General features: G+C 51.7%; 1 protein-coding gene across 1 annotated transcript; it reads left to right on the forward strand.

Annotated features, from left to right (window-relative positions):
• Window positions 1-882: 882 nt before the first annotated feature.
• On the forward strand, window positions 883-14,974 carry STC2 (stanniocalcin 2). The gene is made up of 4 exons (XM_030327503.1): window positions 883-1,408; window positions 3,498-3,640; window positions 6,157-6,368; window positions 11,462-14,974. The coding sequence occupies exons 1-4, from the start codon at window positions 1,258-1,260 to the stop codon at window positions 11,862-11,864; spliced, it is 909 nt and encodes a 302-aa protein (XP_030183363.1). The 5' UTR covers window positions 883-1,257; the 3' UTR covers window positions 11,865-14,974.
• Window positions 14,975-15,238: the final 264 nt, after the last annotated feature.

The following is a 15,238-nucleotide window of genomic DNA, read 5'->3' on the forward strand; positions in this document are numbered from 1 at the left end:
GGAAAGAAGAGATGGAGAGAATTTCCCCGGGTTTGGTTTTGGGGGTTTGTTTTTGTTTTTGTTTTAACCATTTACATCGATGATTGGAGAGTAAAAGGAACCCGGACCAGGGCGGCGAGTAGCGCTTTGGCGAAAATGGAAGAGTGTGTTTGGAGACGCGTAAAGTTGCCTTTCAAGCTCCGACCTCCAGGGCAAGCGATGCTCCGCGGAGGGCTGACTCAGGGCTGCCTGGGCCTCACAGCCACCCGCCTGGAAATGATGCAAGTCCAGTCGGTCACCTGGATCCCTGCAGCCCGGCCCGGAATCCGTCTGGATTGGGGGAGGGGCGAGGAACTGGCACCCTAGGTGTTGCACGGCCCACCAAATCGGAGCAAAAAGAAGGGGGGAAGATGGGCCAGCTGCTCAGGCCAAGTCCTGTATCTAGTGCTTCTGCTCCTATCTGAGTTTGAGAGTTGTGGTGGTGTTTTTTTTTTTTTTTTTTTTCTTAATACAAAGCGTCACAAAGACAGGAATTCCCATATGTGCTCAGTTTGCCCCCAGCGTCACTGTGCCCAGGAGACTCCCAATCTGTCAAGGCTCGGGGTTGGGAAGCTCACTCAATTCCAAACGACAGAAAGGAAACTTTCCCAGCACTCTGCGGGTGTGATGCGAGCCAGGGAACGCTGTCCCAGCGCAGATCGTCGCCTCCCGCCCTTCTTTAGCTACAATCGGAGCTGGGATTCACTTTTATTTTTTTAAAGTGCCTTCGGCCATAGCTCTGGAGCATCAGCACACGCGCACGCATCTTCGGCCGCGCTCACACTCGTACACGCACGCAAACGCGTGGCCGCCGCCAGGTCGGCAACTTTGTCGGGCGCTCCCAGCGGCGCTCCGCTTCCTCCTGTAGTAGTTGGGCGCAGGCCCCGCCTCCCAGCCGTGTTGTCAAACGGGCCGGGGTCTCGGATTGGTCCAGCCGCTGGGACAACACCTGCTCGACTCCTTCATTCAAGTGACACCAGAGCTTCCAGGGATATTTGAGGCACCATCCCTGCCATTGCCGGGCACTCGCGGCGCCGCTAACGGCCTGGTCACATGCTCTCCAGAGAGCTACGGGAGGGCGCTGGGTAACCTCTATCCGAGCCGCGGCCGCGAGGAGGAGGGAAAAGGCGAGCAAGGAGGAAGAGTGGGAGGAGGAGGGGAAGCGGCCAAGGAGGAGGAAGAGGCGGAGGGGAGCACAAAGAATCCAGGTCTCCGGGAGGGAGGTTTATACCAAGAACCATGTGTGCCGAGCGGCTGGGCCAGTTCGTGACCCTGGCTTTGGTATTGGCCACCTTCGACCCGGCGCGGGGGACCGACGCCACCAACCCGCCGGAGGGTCCCCAAGACAGGGGCTCCCAGCAGAAAGGCCGCCTGTCCCTGCAGAACACAGGTAAGTGCGAGCGCCCCCGAGGCGGAGAGCTGCGGGGAGACAACACCGCGCACCCACGCAGCGCACCCCGGGCGCTTTGCTGGTTAGTGAGCGCCCACCTAGGGCAGCGCAAACTCTTGGGGTGGCGCGGGACATGCAAAGGAAAGCGCGAGGCGAGGCGAGACTCGGTCCGCGCCCGGCTCCGCGCGCCGGGAATCCGCACGTGCTGGCAGGGTGATGAAATGGCTGGGGCAGGACTTGTTGCTGTCCTCCCCGGGGTCGAGGGTAAAAGAGGCAGCATCTGACCAGGCCACTGCCGGCCCCGGAGTCTCCGTTCCGGCGAGAGCTCCCTGTTCCATCCGGGCCGCCCCTCGGTTGGCACCGAGGGTCCCCGGAGCCGGCCTGCGCCCCGCACCCGGGGAACTCTTCCGAGCCGGCTGGCCGCGACGGGACCACTCCCCACCCCCACCCCCTCCTCAAAAGATGCCCGACACCCGAGAACTTTGTAGGCCAGACCGATTACATTGCGAACTTTCCCCTTGGGGGCAATGCTTTCCGGGGAGGGGTGAGGGGAGGTGGCTCAAAGCGTACCTCTGAGGTGCTGCCGCCTTCTCCCGCTCCAGGGCAGGTCAGCAGGCGAAGAAATGGTGACACGGCCCGAACTGTGCGCCGCCGCTGCTCAGCCGGCTCTCAGCTCACCCGCATGCTGCCGAGCAGAGCCAGGCGTGCAGGGCACGGGGCTGGCCCTTTTCCCAGCTCCTGAGAGAGAAAGAAAATCTGCCTGCAGCTCCTTCGCTCGGCGCACCGCCCCCCCCCCCCACCTTTATGTGGGGGCCTGAAACCCAGCTACAGCGTGCGTGCGCTCACCGCACGAGCAAGAATGCACGAGTGCCCATTAGGGACGCCCGCAGCGAGTGAATCGCAGCCCCGCGCGCTCCTGCCCGGCGCGCCGGGGCCGCGCGTGGGATCATCCGGGAGTCTCCCACCTCCACGCGCGAGCGCCCGCACCCCCCGCCGGCGCGGGGTTCACCCTAGGACCCGCGCCCACCCTTCCCCCTCTCCGGTGCTTTCCCTGAGAACTGAACGTGATTCTCGGTAGTTGGTGACCTCAACAAATACACGCCCCTCATTCTCTCGGTAGATTTAATCTGAATGCGGATTATCTACTCCGACCCCGCCCTTCTTCCAAAATATACTTTTCTGATGTAATTTTGTGGTTGGCTTAAATCAGTGAATTGGGTAGGGGGGAGGGACGGAAGAGAGGCTTTTACGTGCGGCAGCCTGACAGTTAACTCCCTCAGTCTCTCCTTTTGGAGAGATGAATTAGGGCCACGTTCTGCGAAGGAGGGCGGCAAACTCCCCGGTCGCGGGAATTCTAGGCGATTAAGTGATATCTCACACCGGATCTCTATTTAAAAGGAGCCTCTAACTGCGACGTTTGCGTTTCTGCAGGCTAGCCCCCATCTGACTCGATTCCTGAGCCTTCTCGCAACCGCAGCTTCCCTAGCCTGGTATTTTTAATGCTGATGGTTTGGAGGCGCTGCCTTAATAGGAATTTTGTTTTGATTTTTAGGTGTTGAATCATAAAGCTGAATTGAAACTGCTCTTTGGACGCTGGCATTTGGGGGTCAGGAAGGAAATGGCTGTGATTTAACAGCAGCAGCTTCAAGTTCCAAGTAGAGAAGGGTATTTCATTGATGAAGTACAGAAGGAAGAGAGCAAGCTAATCATTTAAAATCTTATTTTTGTGTGTGGGTTTAGGAAGCTGAAATATCTTCTGCTTTCAAACTAAGTATTTCCACAAATACTTTAAGAAGATGGAAAGGATGAAAAGTGGAGTGCTCAGACCTAACTTCTGATTGTGATTTTTGTAACGTAGGTTTGGCTAATTTTTTACAGATACAGTATTTACAAGTAGTGACATTTCCATAAGTAGATTAAATGATGAAATTTTCTTGCCCTGGCTTTTTAGATCCCAAAATAGTCATTTCTAACTTTATCTTCTTAAATTTTCTTTTAGTCATTACTAACTTTTCTTTCAGCCGACCTCTCTGCATTCCCCAGCACGGCTGAGAATTTTGTATACATTTGTATGTAATTCTCATTTTAGCGGAAATCCAGCACTGTTTGGTCAACGCTGGCGATGTGGGGTGTGGTGTGTTTGAATGTTTCGAGAACAACTCTTGTGAGATTCGAGGCTTACATGGGATTTGCATGACTTTTCTGCACAACGCTGGAAAATTTGATGCCCAGGTAAAAACCACATAGAGCACAAAATGTTTTAGGTTGGCATCACATGATTGAAATGTTCATTGGAAGGACTTGTGAACAGATTTCCGTGGCTGATCTTCGTGGTGTGTTTTAACGTTTGCAAGAGACATTCTTGGTGCACAGCAGGATGCCAGTCTCTCCCCAGTCCACTCATGGGACTCTTCTCTCCTGAACTGTCGGGGGGGTGGCGAAACCCTTCTCCACTCTTAAGCCGTGTCTACACAGGCAGAGCGGGACGGAGAGCAAGTTGAACAATCATCTAAGTATTCTTAACAGAGAGCACAAAAGTCACAACAAATAATAAACATCTTGTAAGGGGACGCACTATGTCTGGCCTCCCAGCACTCGGTCTGCAAGGCCCATCACATTAGAAACAGGAGGTTCGGGGAGGGAAGGGCAGCGACTCCAATTATACATTCCAAGACTTGTTCTCACCTTCTCAGAAAGAATAAACGGGACACGAACTTTGTAGAAACTCATCATCTCCAATGGGTGTGTGAGCAGGCAACATGGATAATTTGGGGCCTCCAGAATAACAGACTTATTCTTCCTAAGTAGCAGACCCTCCTCTCCTAACCTGAAAACCCTGAATGAGCTCTAGTCTACAGAGTCCTCTAATAAGGCCTAATGCAATCCAGCTACCCCAGAACCCCCAGGGTAGAAAACAAAGCCTAATTGCTGCTCAGGGTAGGGCAAGAACCCAATAAGCCATCTTATGGTCCCAGTGCTGACAATCCAGATACATTTCAGGTGGCAGATGGCCTTGGGCTCACCTTCTTCACGTTCTCCCCAACCCGTGTATGCACTCTGAAGCTCCCCACCCCCCACCCCTGTTGCTCTCTATCATCAACTTCCTCTCCCACTGCATTGGAGAGTGGGAGACAATGTTTGGATGAGGCCAACAGTTTAGGTGTGATTTATGAATGTCACCAGTCATCATCTACTGACATCCTGTAGAGAGCCTGACAAAGCAATGCCTGGGAACCAGAAAGGGATGCGACGGGCCTGGCAACCTACCCTACAGAGGATGTGGGGTGGCAGGAGGGGAAACAGAAGCCAGGGAAGGAAAGAGTAGAACGTTTGAACTCCTCGAGGCTCCCTAATAAAGGATCCCTTCTGGATTAACTGGAATTAGGAAACGTAATAGGAAATCCGGAGGAAAGATGTGTACCGAAGGGCAATCCCACAGGATGTTGGGGAAGAATACCCAAACAGATTGCCGCAGCCCTCAGACAAATTAATCTTCCTTTTTCTCTCAACCAACAGGAGTTAATGTTCTCAAGTGTGGAGCATCCCTTTCAAGCTGGTTCTCAGCATGTAACTACTTCATAGACCGGCACACCCTACCCTCCATCCTATTTGGCTCCCACTGTAAAGTCAGAGCAAAAGGGGCCTCAGGGAGGTAGCTCTTCAGTGATGAGCCACTGTCTGTAGCCATTTCAGTTGCTTCTAAAGGAAGAACTGAAATAAACATGCTGGCTGGCTTCCCGCTTCCAACCTAACCCCGTTTACTTTCTCAACTCAGTTACTTTCAGGCCTGGCTAAAAACAGAGGGGTGACCTCTCCAACGACAGCTTGTTTCTATAGTGATGGGGGAATGGGGATCCCTAGGTAGGCATCCCAGAATGCCTCCCTGCCCTGAGAGGTTGATAAGGGACCTAACGCCCCAGCTTGCCTCCACACCCCCAACAGCTGTCTCCTTTCTAGGATAAGAACAATCTAATGGGGTTGCCAGGAAAGAGAACTGTGGGCCAGATGTATGCCTGGCTGCCTTAGCCACTCAGAGGCAGGGAGTGTGGGGGAGGGGCTGTCAGTTGGGCAGTTCAGACTCCAGATGCTGCCAGGCAATGTGCCAGGCGGGCCTTTTAGAGGCAATAATCCTAACAGTTTAAAGGAGTCGAATCATTTTCAAAAAGGAAAAGAATGCTCCTCCTTAAAGGATAGGAGGAGACAAGGGTATGGGTTGGGGGCGGTGGGAGGTGCTGAGACAGGAAAAGGAGGCACAGATAGCACCCAATCTTGATGTCATTCGTGGAACAGGAGGAAAAGGCAGTGATGTGAGACTGGGATGAGCAGACACCTTCTACTTGGGGAAAACTCTTGCTGGGAGCTCTGGATTTGCATCTGGCCAAACTCCCCTTGTGTTCCAGAAAGGTTACCACCAAGCCGCCAACACTGAGCTGCCTTGAGGACAGATGGCCACGGCAGCCCCGGGACAAGGGAAACTAGGCGAGCAGCTGGGGAGGAAGGAGGCAGATTTGTTAAGTCTCCCGGTGACATCCTTCTTGGCCAAATGCCGGAGGTATCGTGTCACTCAAGACATACCTCCCGATGCAGCATCAGCCCGTCACCTGCGCGGACGTCAGCGGGAGGCAGGGCCTTAAGGTTCAGTTGTCACAAAGACCCCGTGTAAGCCCAAGAAGGGCGGACGTCTAAGCTTATAACGAGGACTTGTCTTTTCTGCCCCACTCTGTCTTCTCTGTCCTCTCTGTTCCCAGGGCAAGTCATTTATCAAAGAGGCCTTGAAGTGCAAGGCCCATGCTCTGCGGCACAGATTCGGCTGCATAAGCCGGAAGTGCCCAGCCATTAAGGAAATGGTGTTCCAGTTACAACGGGAGTGCTACCTCAAACACGATCTGTGCTCTGCCGCCCAGGAGAACACCCGAGTCATGGTGGAGATGATTCACTTCAAGGACTTGCTGCTGCACGAGTGAGTGCCGCCCCCACGGGGGCCATGGGGAGAAGGGGCCCGCTCCACTGGCTGGTGTTAGAGGCGTTCCAAGGGGCTTGTTGCTGGAGGCCGAACTCCCGTCAGACGGGAAAGGTTGCGCTGTACCTCAGAAAGCTGCACTGACTCCCCTGGGAGTCCCTTTCCTGCTGGCCTTCAGGAAAAGCGAAAGAACTTTCCACCATGGGCTTCACAAACATAAGCAACAGCAACAGAAAACATTTTACTAAGCATGAAATGTGTAGGATTCAGAAATATGGCTTCGCCTTCCCCTCAGCCCAGATCCCAACAGTTGTGAATACTCCAAGTAGCCATGAAAGTGCCCCTGAGCACTCGTAACAGTTGTTGGCCGTTTACTGAGTGCCAGGCATTGTGCTCAGGTGTTCACACGCCCCTCTTCCTGGATCCTCACAGAAGTTCTGCGAGCTAGGCGTCATTCTCCTCTCCATTTTATAGATGAGAAAACGGACTCACTGAGGCGAAGGTCACACAGACAATGAGAGGCAAAGGCAGGCAGTCCCGCTCCACAATCTTACATGCCAAAAGCTGACAGCAATAGCTTTTTTTTTTTTTTTTCCCCTGCCTCCGTAGCCCTCTTTCCTTCAAAGGTCCATTTCACCTTCCCTAGCACATGAATGCCCTCCCAGAGGAAACTTTCACAAGACCAATGTCAAAAACTTACCAGCTAAACACCTTTAGGCCAGAGTGGGTAAATATGAGCTCACCTATTTAAAGACTTGCAATGTAGTAATAACCCCAGGACATCTTAGTCCTTAAAATATATATATATATACACACACACACACACACACACACACACACACACACACATATATCCCATCGATGGGATCCTAAACTTTGCAAAGTGATAAAGCATGGGTACACAGTTGCTCCTGACATGAAGCATGGGACGGTGGCTTACGATGGCTCCTGCCTCAGCAACTTAGGGCACCGCTGGTCTCTATCTGTACAATTTTATGAAATCTTGCTCCTTCGTTGGTGCCATGGCCTTCCCCAAGCCATGTCACTAAGCAGACTGCTCCCCACCCGACCCACACCACTTGGGTCACAGAGGCCAACCATCACCCGTCACTTTCCATCAGGTTATGAGGCTGTAGGTATCTTGCAACACCCCTGCTGCGAATTATAAGATTCGCCGTGAATCTCTGCAGGCAGCTCTTGCCAGGAGCAAAATGATGCTGCCTTTTCCTTAGTCACACTAACGTCCACTAAAATGTCTATCATTCTTCCAAATACTGTAAGGAAACAAAGCAACAACAGCTTCTACAACAATAACAATAATGATAATAGCTATCATTTTGTGAGTGGGCCAGGCCCCTGGCCAGGGACTTTACCTGGACTGTCTCATGCACCTTTCCCAACAGGGCTGGAAGATAGAGATTACTATCCCCATTTAATAGAGGAGGAAAGGGAAACTAAGAGATTAAAGATCCTGCTCTGAGGTTTGATCCCTACTTGCCAGCTTGGGAACTGGCAATATATATGACTAAAGCTGATTATCAGGAATAGACCTCAAACCTCCTTGCTCCTGACCTTCTCTGTCCCCATTAGACCTGCTAAAGGCTCACTGGCCCCCAGATGTAGCAGAGGTTTCTCCCTTTTCCCAAATACACCCCATTTCCCAAAGAGAGCACTGTGAAATTCCCTTCTTTCGAGTTGCCTCTGGAAGAGGCAAATGTCCCATGGCTGAGAGAGTCCTGAAGCTCCTTTGTCCTCAGTCCACTGTCATCCACTATAGATAGTTTGTTTGGCCTCAAGAATGGATGATGCGCACTAGTTTATAAGTCAATAATATATTCCTGGAGTGCAAGGAGACTTTGCCTTTTTCAAGATTGGAGAAAAATCTTCTTTGGGAAAACTGAAGGTTTCGGAGGGGGTTTTTGTTTGTTTTTTGGTGTTTTGTTTTGTTTTGTTTTGTTTTTTGTTCCCCCCTAGAATTTAAGAAGAAGGAAAGCCCTGTGGCTTTTCTGGTGCCTCCTCCATGGAAATATAGCCTATGGGGGCATGAGATTTTTACTTCCGAAGGACTCCTTGGTCATTTAGAATGAACACATAGCCCCCCACCCCAGCCCACTCTGGGAATGCAGGTGGCTCACCCTGTAAGTGAGCCCGGGGCCTCTTTTGAGAACACTCACTGTGCCTGCACACAAGTCCTCTTCCCTCTTGCTAAGCCAGGACCTCCAAAAGGGGGTCTCACCTAACCCCAACTCCCCACAGCCCCCCCCCCCCCCCACTACCTGCCCTTCTGAAGCCATGACTATGCACTGCATCAACTTGAACTTCAGGCTGAATTGACTGAGTTGTGCTTTAACTATCTTAACCGATTTGGGCACAAAGGATCCTGTCAGTCCCCAATTATCAAGAAGACCATTTAAGAACGTGTGGCATTGGTCACAGATAACAAAATGAGAACTGAATTTGCTTTTCATTTTAGAGAAGAGGAAATCACAGTCACTCCAGAATCCACATCACCCCCATTCCTCAACCCAACCCCCATCCACCCCAAAACACTCATGTTTGGTTGAAGCGGCTCCCTTCAAGCTCTCTGCTTCCCTCTGTTCCTCTCACCCCTTCCCGCCCCACTTTCTCCATATCAACTGCCTTGGCTACCACACGCCCTGTCACTGGGTGCTGGCAGCCTCCGGGCACATCCCCCTCCAAGTATTTTTTAAAATCCTTTAGCCTTGCTGACACCCAGTTCAGAAAGCTGGGCTTTGTCATTAGACACGGGCTGAGTTTGCAGCCTGAGAAGGCACCACGCCAGCTCGAAACACGGCTTAGATTAACACACACCCCTCCCCATGGCTCACAGCTTTCTCCTCGGGAGAGGGTGCCAAGGGCAGGAGAGAGTGTGGGCTAGTCCAGCCTTCTCGGATCCGCCTTGGGGTTCTGAGAGCTCATCTGGCAGGCAGACTGCCCTGGCAAAGGAGGCCAGGAGGCAGCCTATACATCCCCAAGAGAGCCCTCCCCTTACCCTGGGGCAAGAAACTCGGAGAGCGCGCTAGGCTAGTCCCAAAAAAGAGAGAGTCTCAGCCCCTACAATTTGCTCATCCAGCCCCAGAGGGTGGCAGGTGCAATCAGGTGCTAAAATCCTGATGCTGTGGTAGCAGATACATTCCATGACCTTGAGCTCCCTCAGGCAATCAGTTGCTAGTTGTCAAAAGATGGAAGGAAACAAACATGCATTGAACATTTCTTCTGTGTTGCCCCCCCCCCCCCCGTCTGTTAGCCCGAGGAGTGTTATCGCTGTCCTTGTCACCGTTAGGGGCCTGCCTTAGAGAGTTTAAGCACCCTGTCCATCAGCCATGCACAGACTCTCTGACTCCAAAGGCATCAAGTAGGCCTTAAAAGGCAGCTTGATCTCTATCAGCCAGAACATTCCTCTTCTCTGCTCTCAGCCCAGCTCTAGGCCTTCCCAGCCCAGAAGCTTCCAAAAACTACTTTCTCCTCTCCCCCCGTCGCCCCCCCCACCAGCCATCTCCATTTTTACATCTATGACATGAGGACAGTTCAATCAACTACAACTTGAGGACTAATTCATAAAAATGGCAGTAAACTACTTCACAAGTCCTAAAACACAATCTGCTCTTCGTGCCTAGCAGCAACTGTCAGCTTGCAAAGAAAAGATGATGTGAGCTAAAATGCAGCCACCCAGGTGGCCCAGGCTCACAGAGGAAAAAAAGTCTTGCCCCTTCTTATAAATGATCTCCCGTTCCAGAGTGATTTTCCTGCCCTGGGTGATGGCCCAGAGCTGCACAATGCTCATGGTCAGATATACCCAGAAATACTGCTAGCCAAGGACTGCTTGAGAATGCTAGTTAGCCACATGAAACACTCCATACCCGCCTCGGGGATTCTAAAAGGCCAGTGAGGTGTAAGAAAGGTTCAGTGAGTGGGCCATGAGAGCCCATTGCTGGGACCGCCTCTTACCAGATAAGCCCATAAAAGCAGACACACCATGTCCGCCTTCGGCACACAACTCCCACCCCATGTTGGCATGATGCGGCCGTTCTTCCTCCAGCACTTTTCCTAAAGAGCAACCCAGGGCAGCTGGATGGCCTGAGCAATGCTCTCCCCTCCAGAACCGAGTGTGTTTATCTCACAGACGGCTGGCGCTCATTCCAACACACAGGCACCTTGCAGCCAGCCCTCACCTCGAGTTCCAGGCAAGCCGAGGTGAGAAGAGTAGAGATGCTTGGATAGCCACTCCCCTTCCTCAACCTTTACTACCAGGAAAGGGAAGGTCCCAGGGTGGCCGTCTGCCTCCCACCCTTCTCCACCGATCTCAGACTCTTCCAGGTACAGATGGAATTGCATCCAGTACCTTCCAAAAACACCCTTCTTCATCATGAGCCTAAACCAGGGGCAGACACAGACATGGGAGATTGGCTTCTTGGGAGTCTCACTTAAGGCTTAAGGCTTACCCAGGAGAGTGGCACCAAGTGCAAAGCCAGCCGGCCCCACCTGACACCATGCTGCAAGAGGGCGATGGGGAGCTCCCCAGCCCCAATTTTGATGGCTTCTCCTCCCCTGCCAAAAAAGAGTCCTCGGTTTGGTATTTCAGACCCTTCACCATTTGCCTAAGTATTATTCCACTGGCCCCCAAGACACTTCACTGCTCCTCCTGCTAAAAAGCAGACCCTAAGCATGACCTGTGCTCCTTTTCAACATTCACACAGCCGCCCTACCTGGCATTCTCACCCACCTTCCCCAGAGGCTCTTCCTTTTATTGTAAGCACCTGTAAATTGCCACTGGCCCTTTTCCTGATGGTAGGCCCTGTCACCAGCCTCTCTCTCTCCAATGCCTGGCGTGGAGCCTGGTACGTAATGGCCACCTAGTAAATGGTAGTTGGAGGCCAGCACTCCAGAGGATATGTATAAACGCTGGAGGCCATTCCAGAAAGCATTTTCACCAAATGAAACCCAAGCCAGGCATTGGCTGTATCTCTCTTGCCTGTGTCACCGCTGCCCTCTGTGGCCCATTCGGGACTGGTTCCATTCTCGGTCTCTCTCTCTCTCTCTCTCTCTCTCTCTCTCCTGCTTTCAATCTCTAGACCCTACGTGGACCTGGTGAACCTACTGCTGACCTGTGGGGAGGAGGTGAAGGAGGCCATCACCCACAGCGTTCAGGCTCAATGTGAGCAGAACTGGGGAAGCCTGTGCTCCATCTTGAGTTTCTGCACCTCAGCCATCCAGAGGCCTCCCACGGTGCCCCCTGAGCGCCAGCTCCAGGTGGACAGAGCCAAGCTCTCTAGGGCCCACCACGGAGACACAGGTCACCACCTCTCGGAAGCCAGTAGTCGGGAGACGGGCCGAGGTGTCAAGGGTGAGCGAGGTAGCAAAAGCCACCCAAACGCTCATGCCCGGGGCAGAGCAGCCGGCCACGGGGGCCAGGGAACTTCTGGAAGCAGCGAGTGGGAGGAGGAACAGTCTGAATACTCCGATATCCGGAGGTGAAACGAAAGGCTTGGCCGGGAAATCTTTCCTCCATGCCGTCCATTTTCTTCTCTATGGACATTCCAGAACATTTGCCATTAAAGAGGGGGGATGTCACACGCAGGATTTGGTGGGGATTGCGGACTTGATGAAGGCGTGTGCTAGCGGAACGAACAGGTGAGGCGGAGACGGCCTGGGCAGCGGCGAGGTCTCGGCTGTGCCCGGTGGGTTCCACACTTGCACATCCTGAAGTGAGCGTGCCTCGCAGCCTCCTTTGCAACTTTGTCTTCTTTCCAACCGTGGAGCCACTGGGCGGCGGCCTGCGGTTTGCTCTGCTGTGGGGGAGGTGGGCCAGGGAAGGGCAGGGGTCGGCAGGCCCACCAGCTAGACCTCGCACTTGGTGCTGGGCCCCGGCCCGCATCTTCCGGTGCTGTCTTGGCAGAGGGCGGCTGGATTCGGATGCAGGGGTGAATGTAAAAATCGAGCTGGGAGTCAGAAGGGTGGAGAGGAGACAGGGCCGTGTGGGTGCTTGGTGCCGAACGGAAATTCCGTTTCTTGCATGGGACCTTGAGGTTTAGAGCTGCTTGGGACGGGGAGGGCAAGGGTTCTACGTGTAAGTTCTGAGCCATTGTTCTGTCTGGGGGACCATGTCCGAGGGAGTGGCCCCTGTGTGTTTGTATATTAACCACTGCTTCAAATCTCTATTTCACTTATTTATCCAGTTACATCTACATACCTGTCGTCTAAATAAATGGCTTTCAAACAAAGCAACTGGGTCATTAAAACCAACTCAAAGGAAAAAGAAATACAGCCCATCTTTGGGGGCTGCATTTTTTTTTTCTTTTGAGTGATATTTTAAAAGGAATCAAAGAACGGTGTACCTGTACATCTAACTGCCTGGCGTGGGCTTCTAGCCACTTAGGGCAAACCACACACCCGGAGGAAAATGCACACACGAGGAGTACATCTGACAGATTTTCTTTACCATTTTGTTACCTCTCCTTGACCCTCAGCCAAGATCGATAAAGCCCTGTACCCGATGCCATTAGGCCAAGTTGGAAACGTGGCTTCTGGGTTTAGAGCATGGAAAGGGGGAGAAGAGAACCAGATGACTGTGATTTCCAGCGAGAAATGCTGAGCTTTTTTACATAAATGGAGGAGACCGCCAGGAAGCACTGAGAGACAGGATTTTCCAGATCCGGACTGGAAATTTAGCAACGAAGAAAAGAGTCCGAGTGGACAAAAGAAAGAGCGGAGGGACAGAAGTAAAATTCCAAGGCAAGGAGGGAGAGGATTATAATAAAGGGTCAGCGCTGGGGTTCTTGTGATTGTTCAAAATGTTCCATAGATAGGCCCTTTCTTTCCCACTGGGTTATCACATTAAAGCTTATCCTTTCTTGCAGCCAGTACTCAAATAGAAGGCCAGTATTACAAAGAATAGACGGGTGTTCTGGGCCAGCTCCTTCTAGAGCAACGGTCAGCAAACTCTTTCTGTAAAAGTCCAGATAGTAAATACACTATTTTCAGTTTGGTGGGTCATGTGGTTTCTTGTCCCAAAGACTCAACTCTGCCATTATAGCATGAAAGCAGGCATACAGAGACAACACATAACAAAGGGGTTTGGCTCCACTCCGGTAAAATTATATTTAACAGGTGCCCAACTGGATTTGGCTCTTGGGCCTGAGTGTTCTGACCCCCGTTCTAGTGAGTTGGCAAAAAAGGAAGCATCCTCCGTTTATATCAGCTTATAGCTCTCCCTCAAAGCAACCTGAGGCCAGAGATAGAGAAGCTAAATTTATCTACTCTAACATAACTTGTTCCAGGGAATGCCCTGACCCCAACCCAGCTAGTATTTATATACCCCAAATCCAATCTCCTTGGTTCCAGCCTCCGGCTGGAAGGTCATCTCCCCGAATCTTTCATGTGCATGTTGGAAAGAAACCGTTTGGGTATGGGGGGGTGGGGGAAGGTGACAAAATGCTGGGAGAAGCACCTAGAAAGAGCTAGAGCTGTAGGAAGCAGAAAAGATGGTGCACTGAAGCCAGCTCTGCCTGCGGGGGGAGGAGGAGCAATGTGTCAGGCTCTGCCATGGGAACCGAGCGTAAACCATGGCTGTCTCATGCCATGGGCCACTGCAGCACGTTGACTGTTTCACTTACATCACTCAAAGGCTGAAACAATAACATTCTCCCGCGTTGCTGGGTCAGCTGTTCGTTTGTTCGTCGGCTCCTGGGCTGGATGTGTGAAAGGCATCGCTTTTATATTTTCCTCAGTGTAAATGTTTTATGTGTTCGCCTACTGATGTCCTGTTTGTTGCTTCCATTGTAAATATTTGTCATTTGTATTTATTATCTCCGTGTTTTCCTCCCAGGCATCAAATTGCTTATTATGTCCATTTAAACCCCTTCACTGATCTCGGTTGTATATTTTTCATTGCCACTGGTTTGTTTCTTCTCAGAAGTCAGGTAGATCTCCTTTCGTTCTGGTTCGTAATGTTTCGAGGCATACGGTAGTATTTATTGCTGAGGTTCTTTTGCTCGAAACTGAGTAAAGTCCAAATTCCTGTAAGGGTTGACAGAGGCATTTGTACAATCTAAAATGTAAGCAAAGAAGTCATTAAAAATAGACACTCAGCTTGGGCTTCATACTTCATACAAATTTACTCATGAGCCTTCCTTTAAGGAAGGATGTGGATTTCCAAATAAAGATACGGTGTTTATTTTGAGCTTTGCATCTTAACAAGATGATCTGAACACCTCTCCTTTGTATCAATAAATAGCCCTGTTATTCTCAAAGGAGAGGACCACCCTAGTACCGCGAAATGCTGACACCTGACACCAAATAAATAGAAAACACCAGCCCAGAGCTGTAGTCATACTTAGACACACACACAAAGAGAGAAACTTAAACGTGAAGCAAGCAAAAGGCTTTTCTAGAACAACATGGAAAAACAATGCTACCAGGGCCCATTTCCTACGGAAGAACAACCTCATCTGATCTCAGAATTGGCACCACGTGAGCTTGCTAAGTCATAACGTCTATCTCTGTTACGGATTTAGGCAGCAGGACCTGTACACTGTCACATGGCATTATTTTTCTCCAATCATGAATAAAGAAAGATTTGAAATAAATGGCTTTCCCTTGAGTAAGTGTTCCTGTCTGAGAGCGCTTTGGACATCCAGTGTGTGGGGGGAAGGCTGTGAGCAAGTGAGCCTTTGAGTCCGTTTAAAATGCTGGGTGTTCCGTTTACGGGGCGGGGGGGGGGGGGGGGGGGGGGGGGCCAGGGGAAGGTGACCGGCCCGGGCTTCTCCTCCATTAGAGGCACTCTGTCCAAACTGCTGCCTGAGTCGCCAAGACAAAGAGGAAGATGCACTCCGTGCAGCCTGCCTAGAGGC

This window comes from Lynx canadensis, chromosome A1 (assembly GCF_007474595.2).
Source record: "Lynx canadensis isolate LIC74 chromosome A1, mLynCan4.pri.v2, whole genome shotgun sequence".
Lineage (NCBI taxonomy): Eukaryota > Metazoa > Chordata > Mammalia > Carnivora > Felidae > Lynx > Lynx canadensis.

Coding starts and splice junctions, on each gene's coding strand:
- STC2 (XM_030327503.1), top strand. CDS start 1,258: ATGTGTGCCGAGCGGCTGGGCCAGTTCGTGACCCTGGCTTTGGTATTG. Junction 3,641..6,156: donor CTGGAAAATTTGATGCCCAG/GTAAAAACCACA, acceptor CTCTGTTCCCAG/GGCAAGTCATTTATCAAAGA. Junction 6,369..11,461: donor AAGGACTTGCTGCTGCACGA/GTGAGTGCCGCC, acceptor TTCAATCTCTAG/ACCCTACGTGGACCTGGTGA.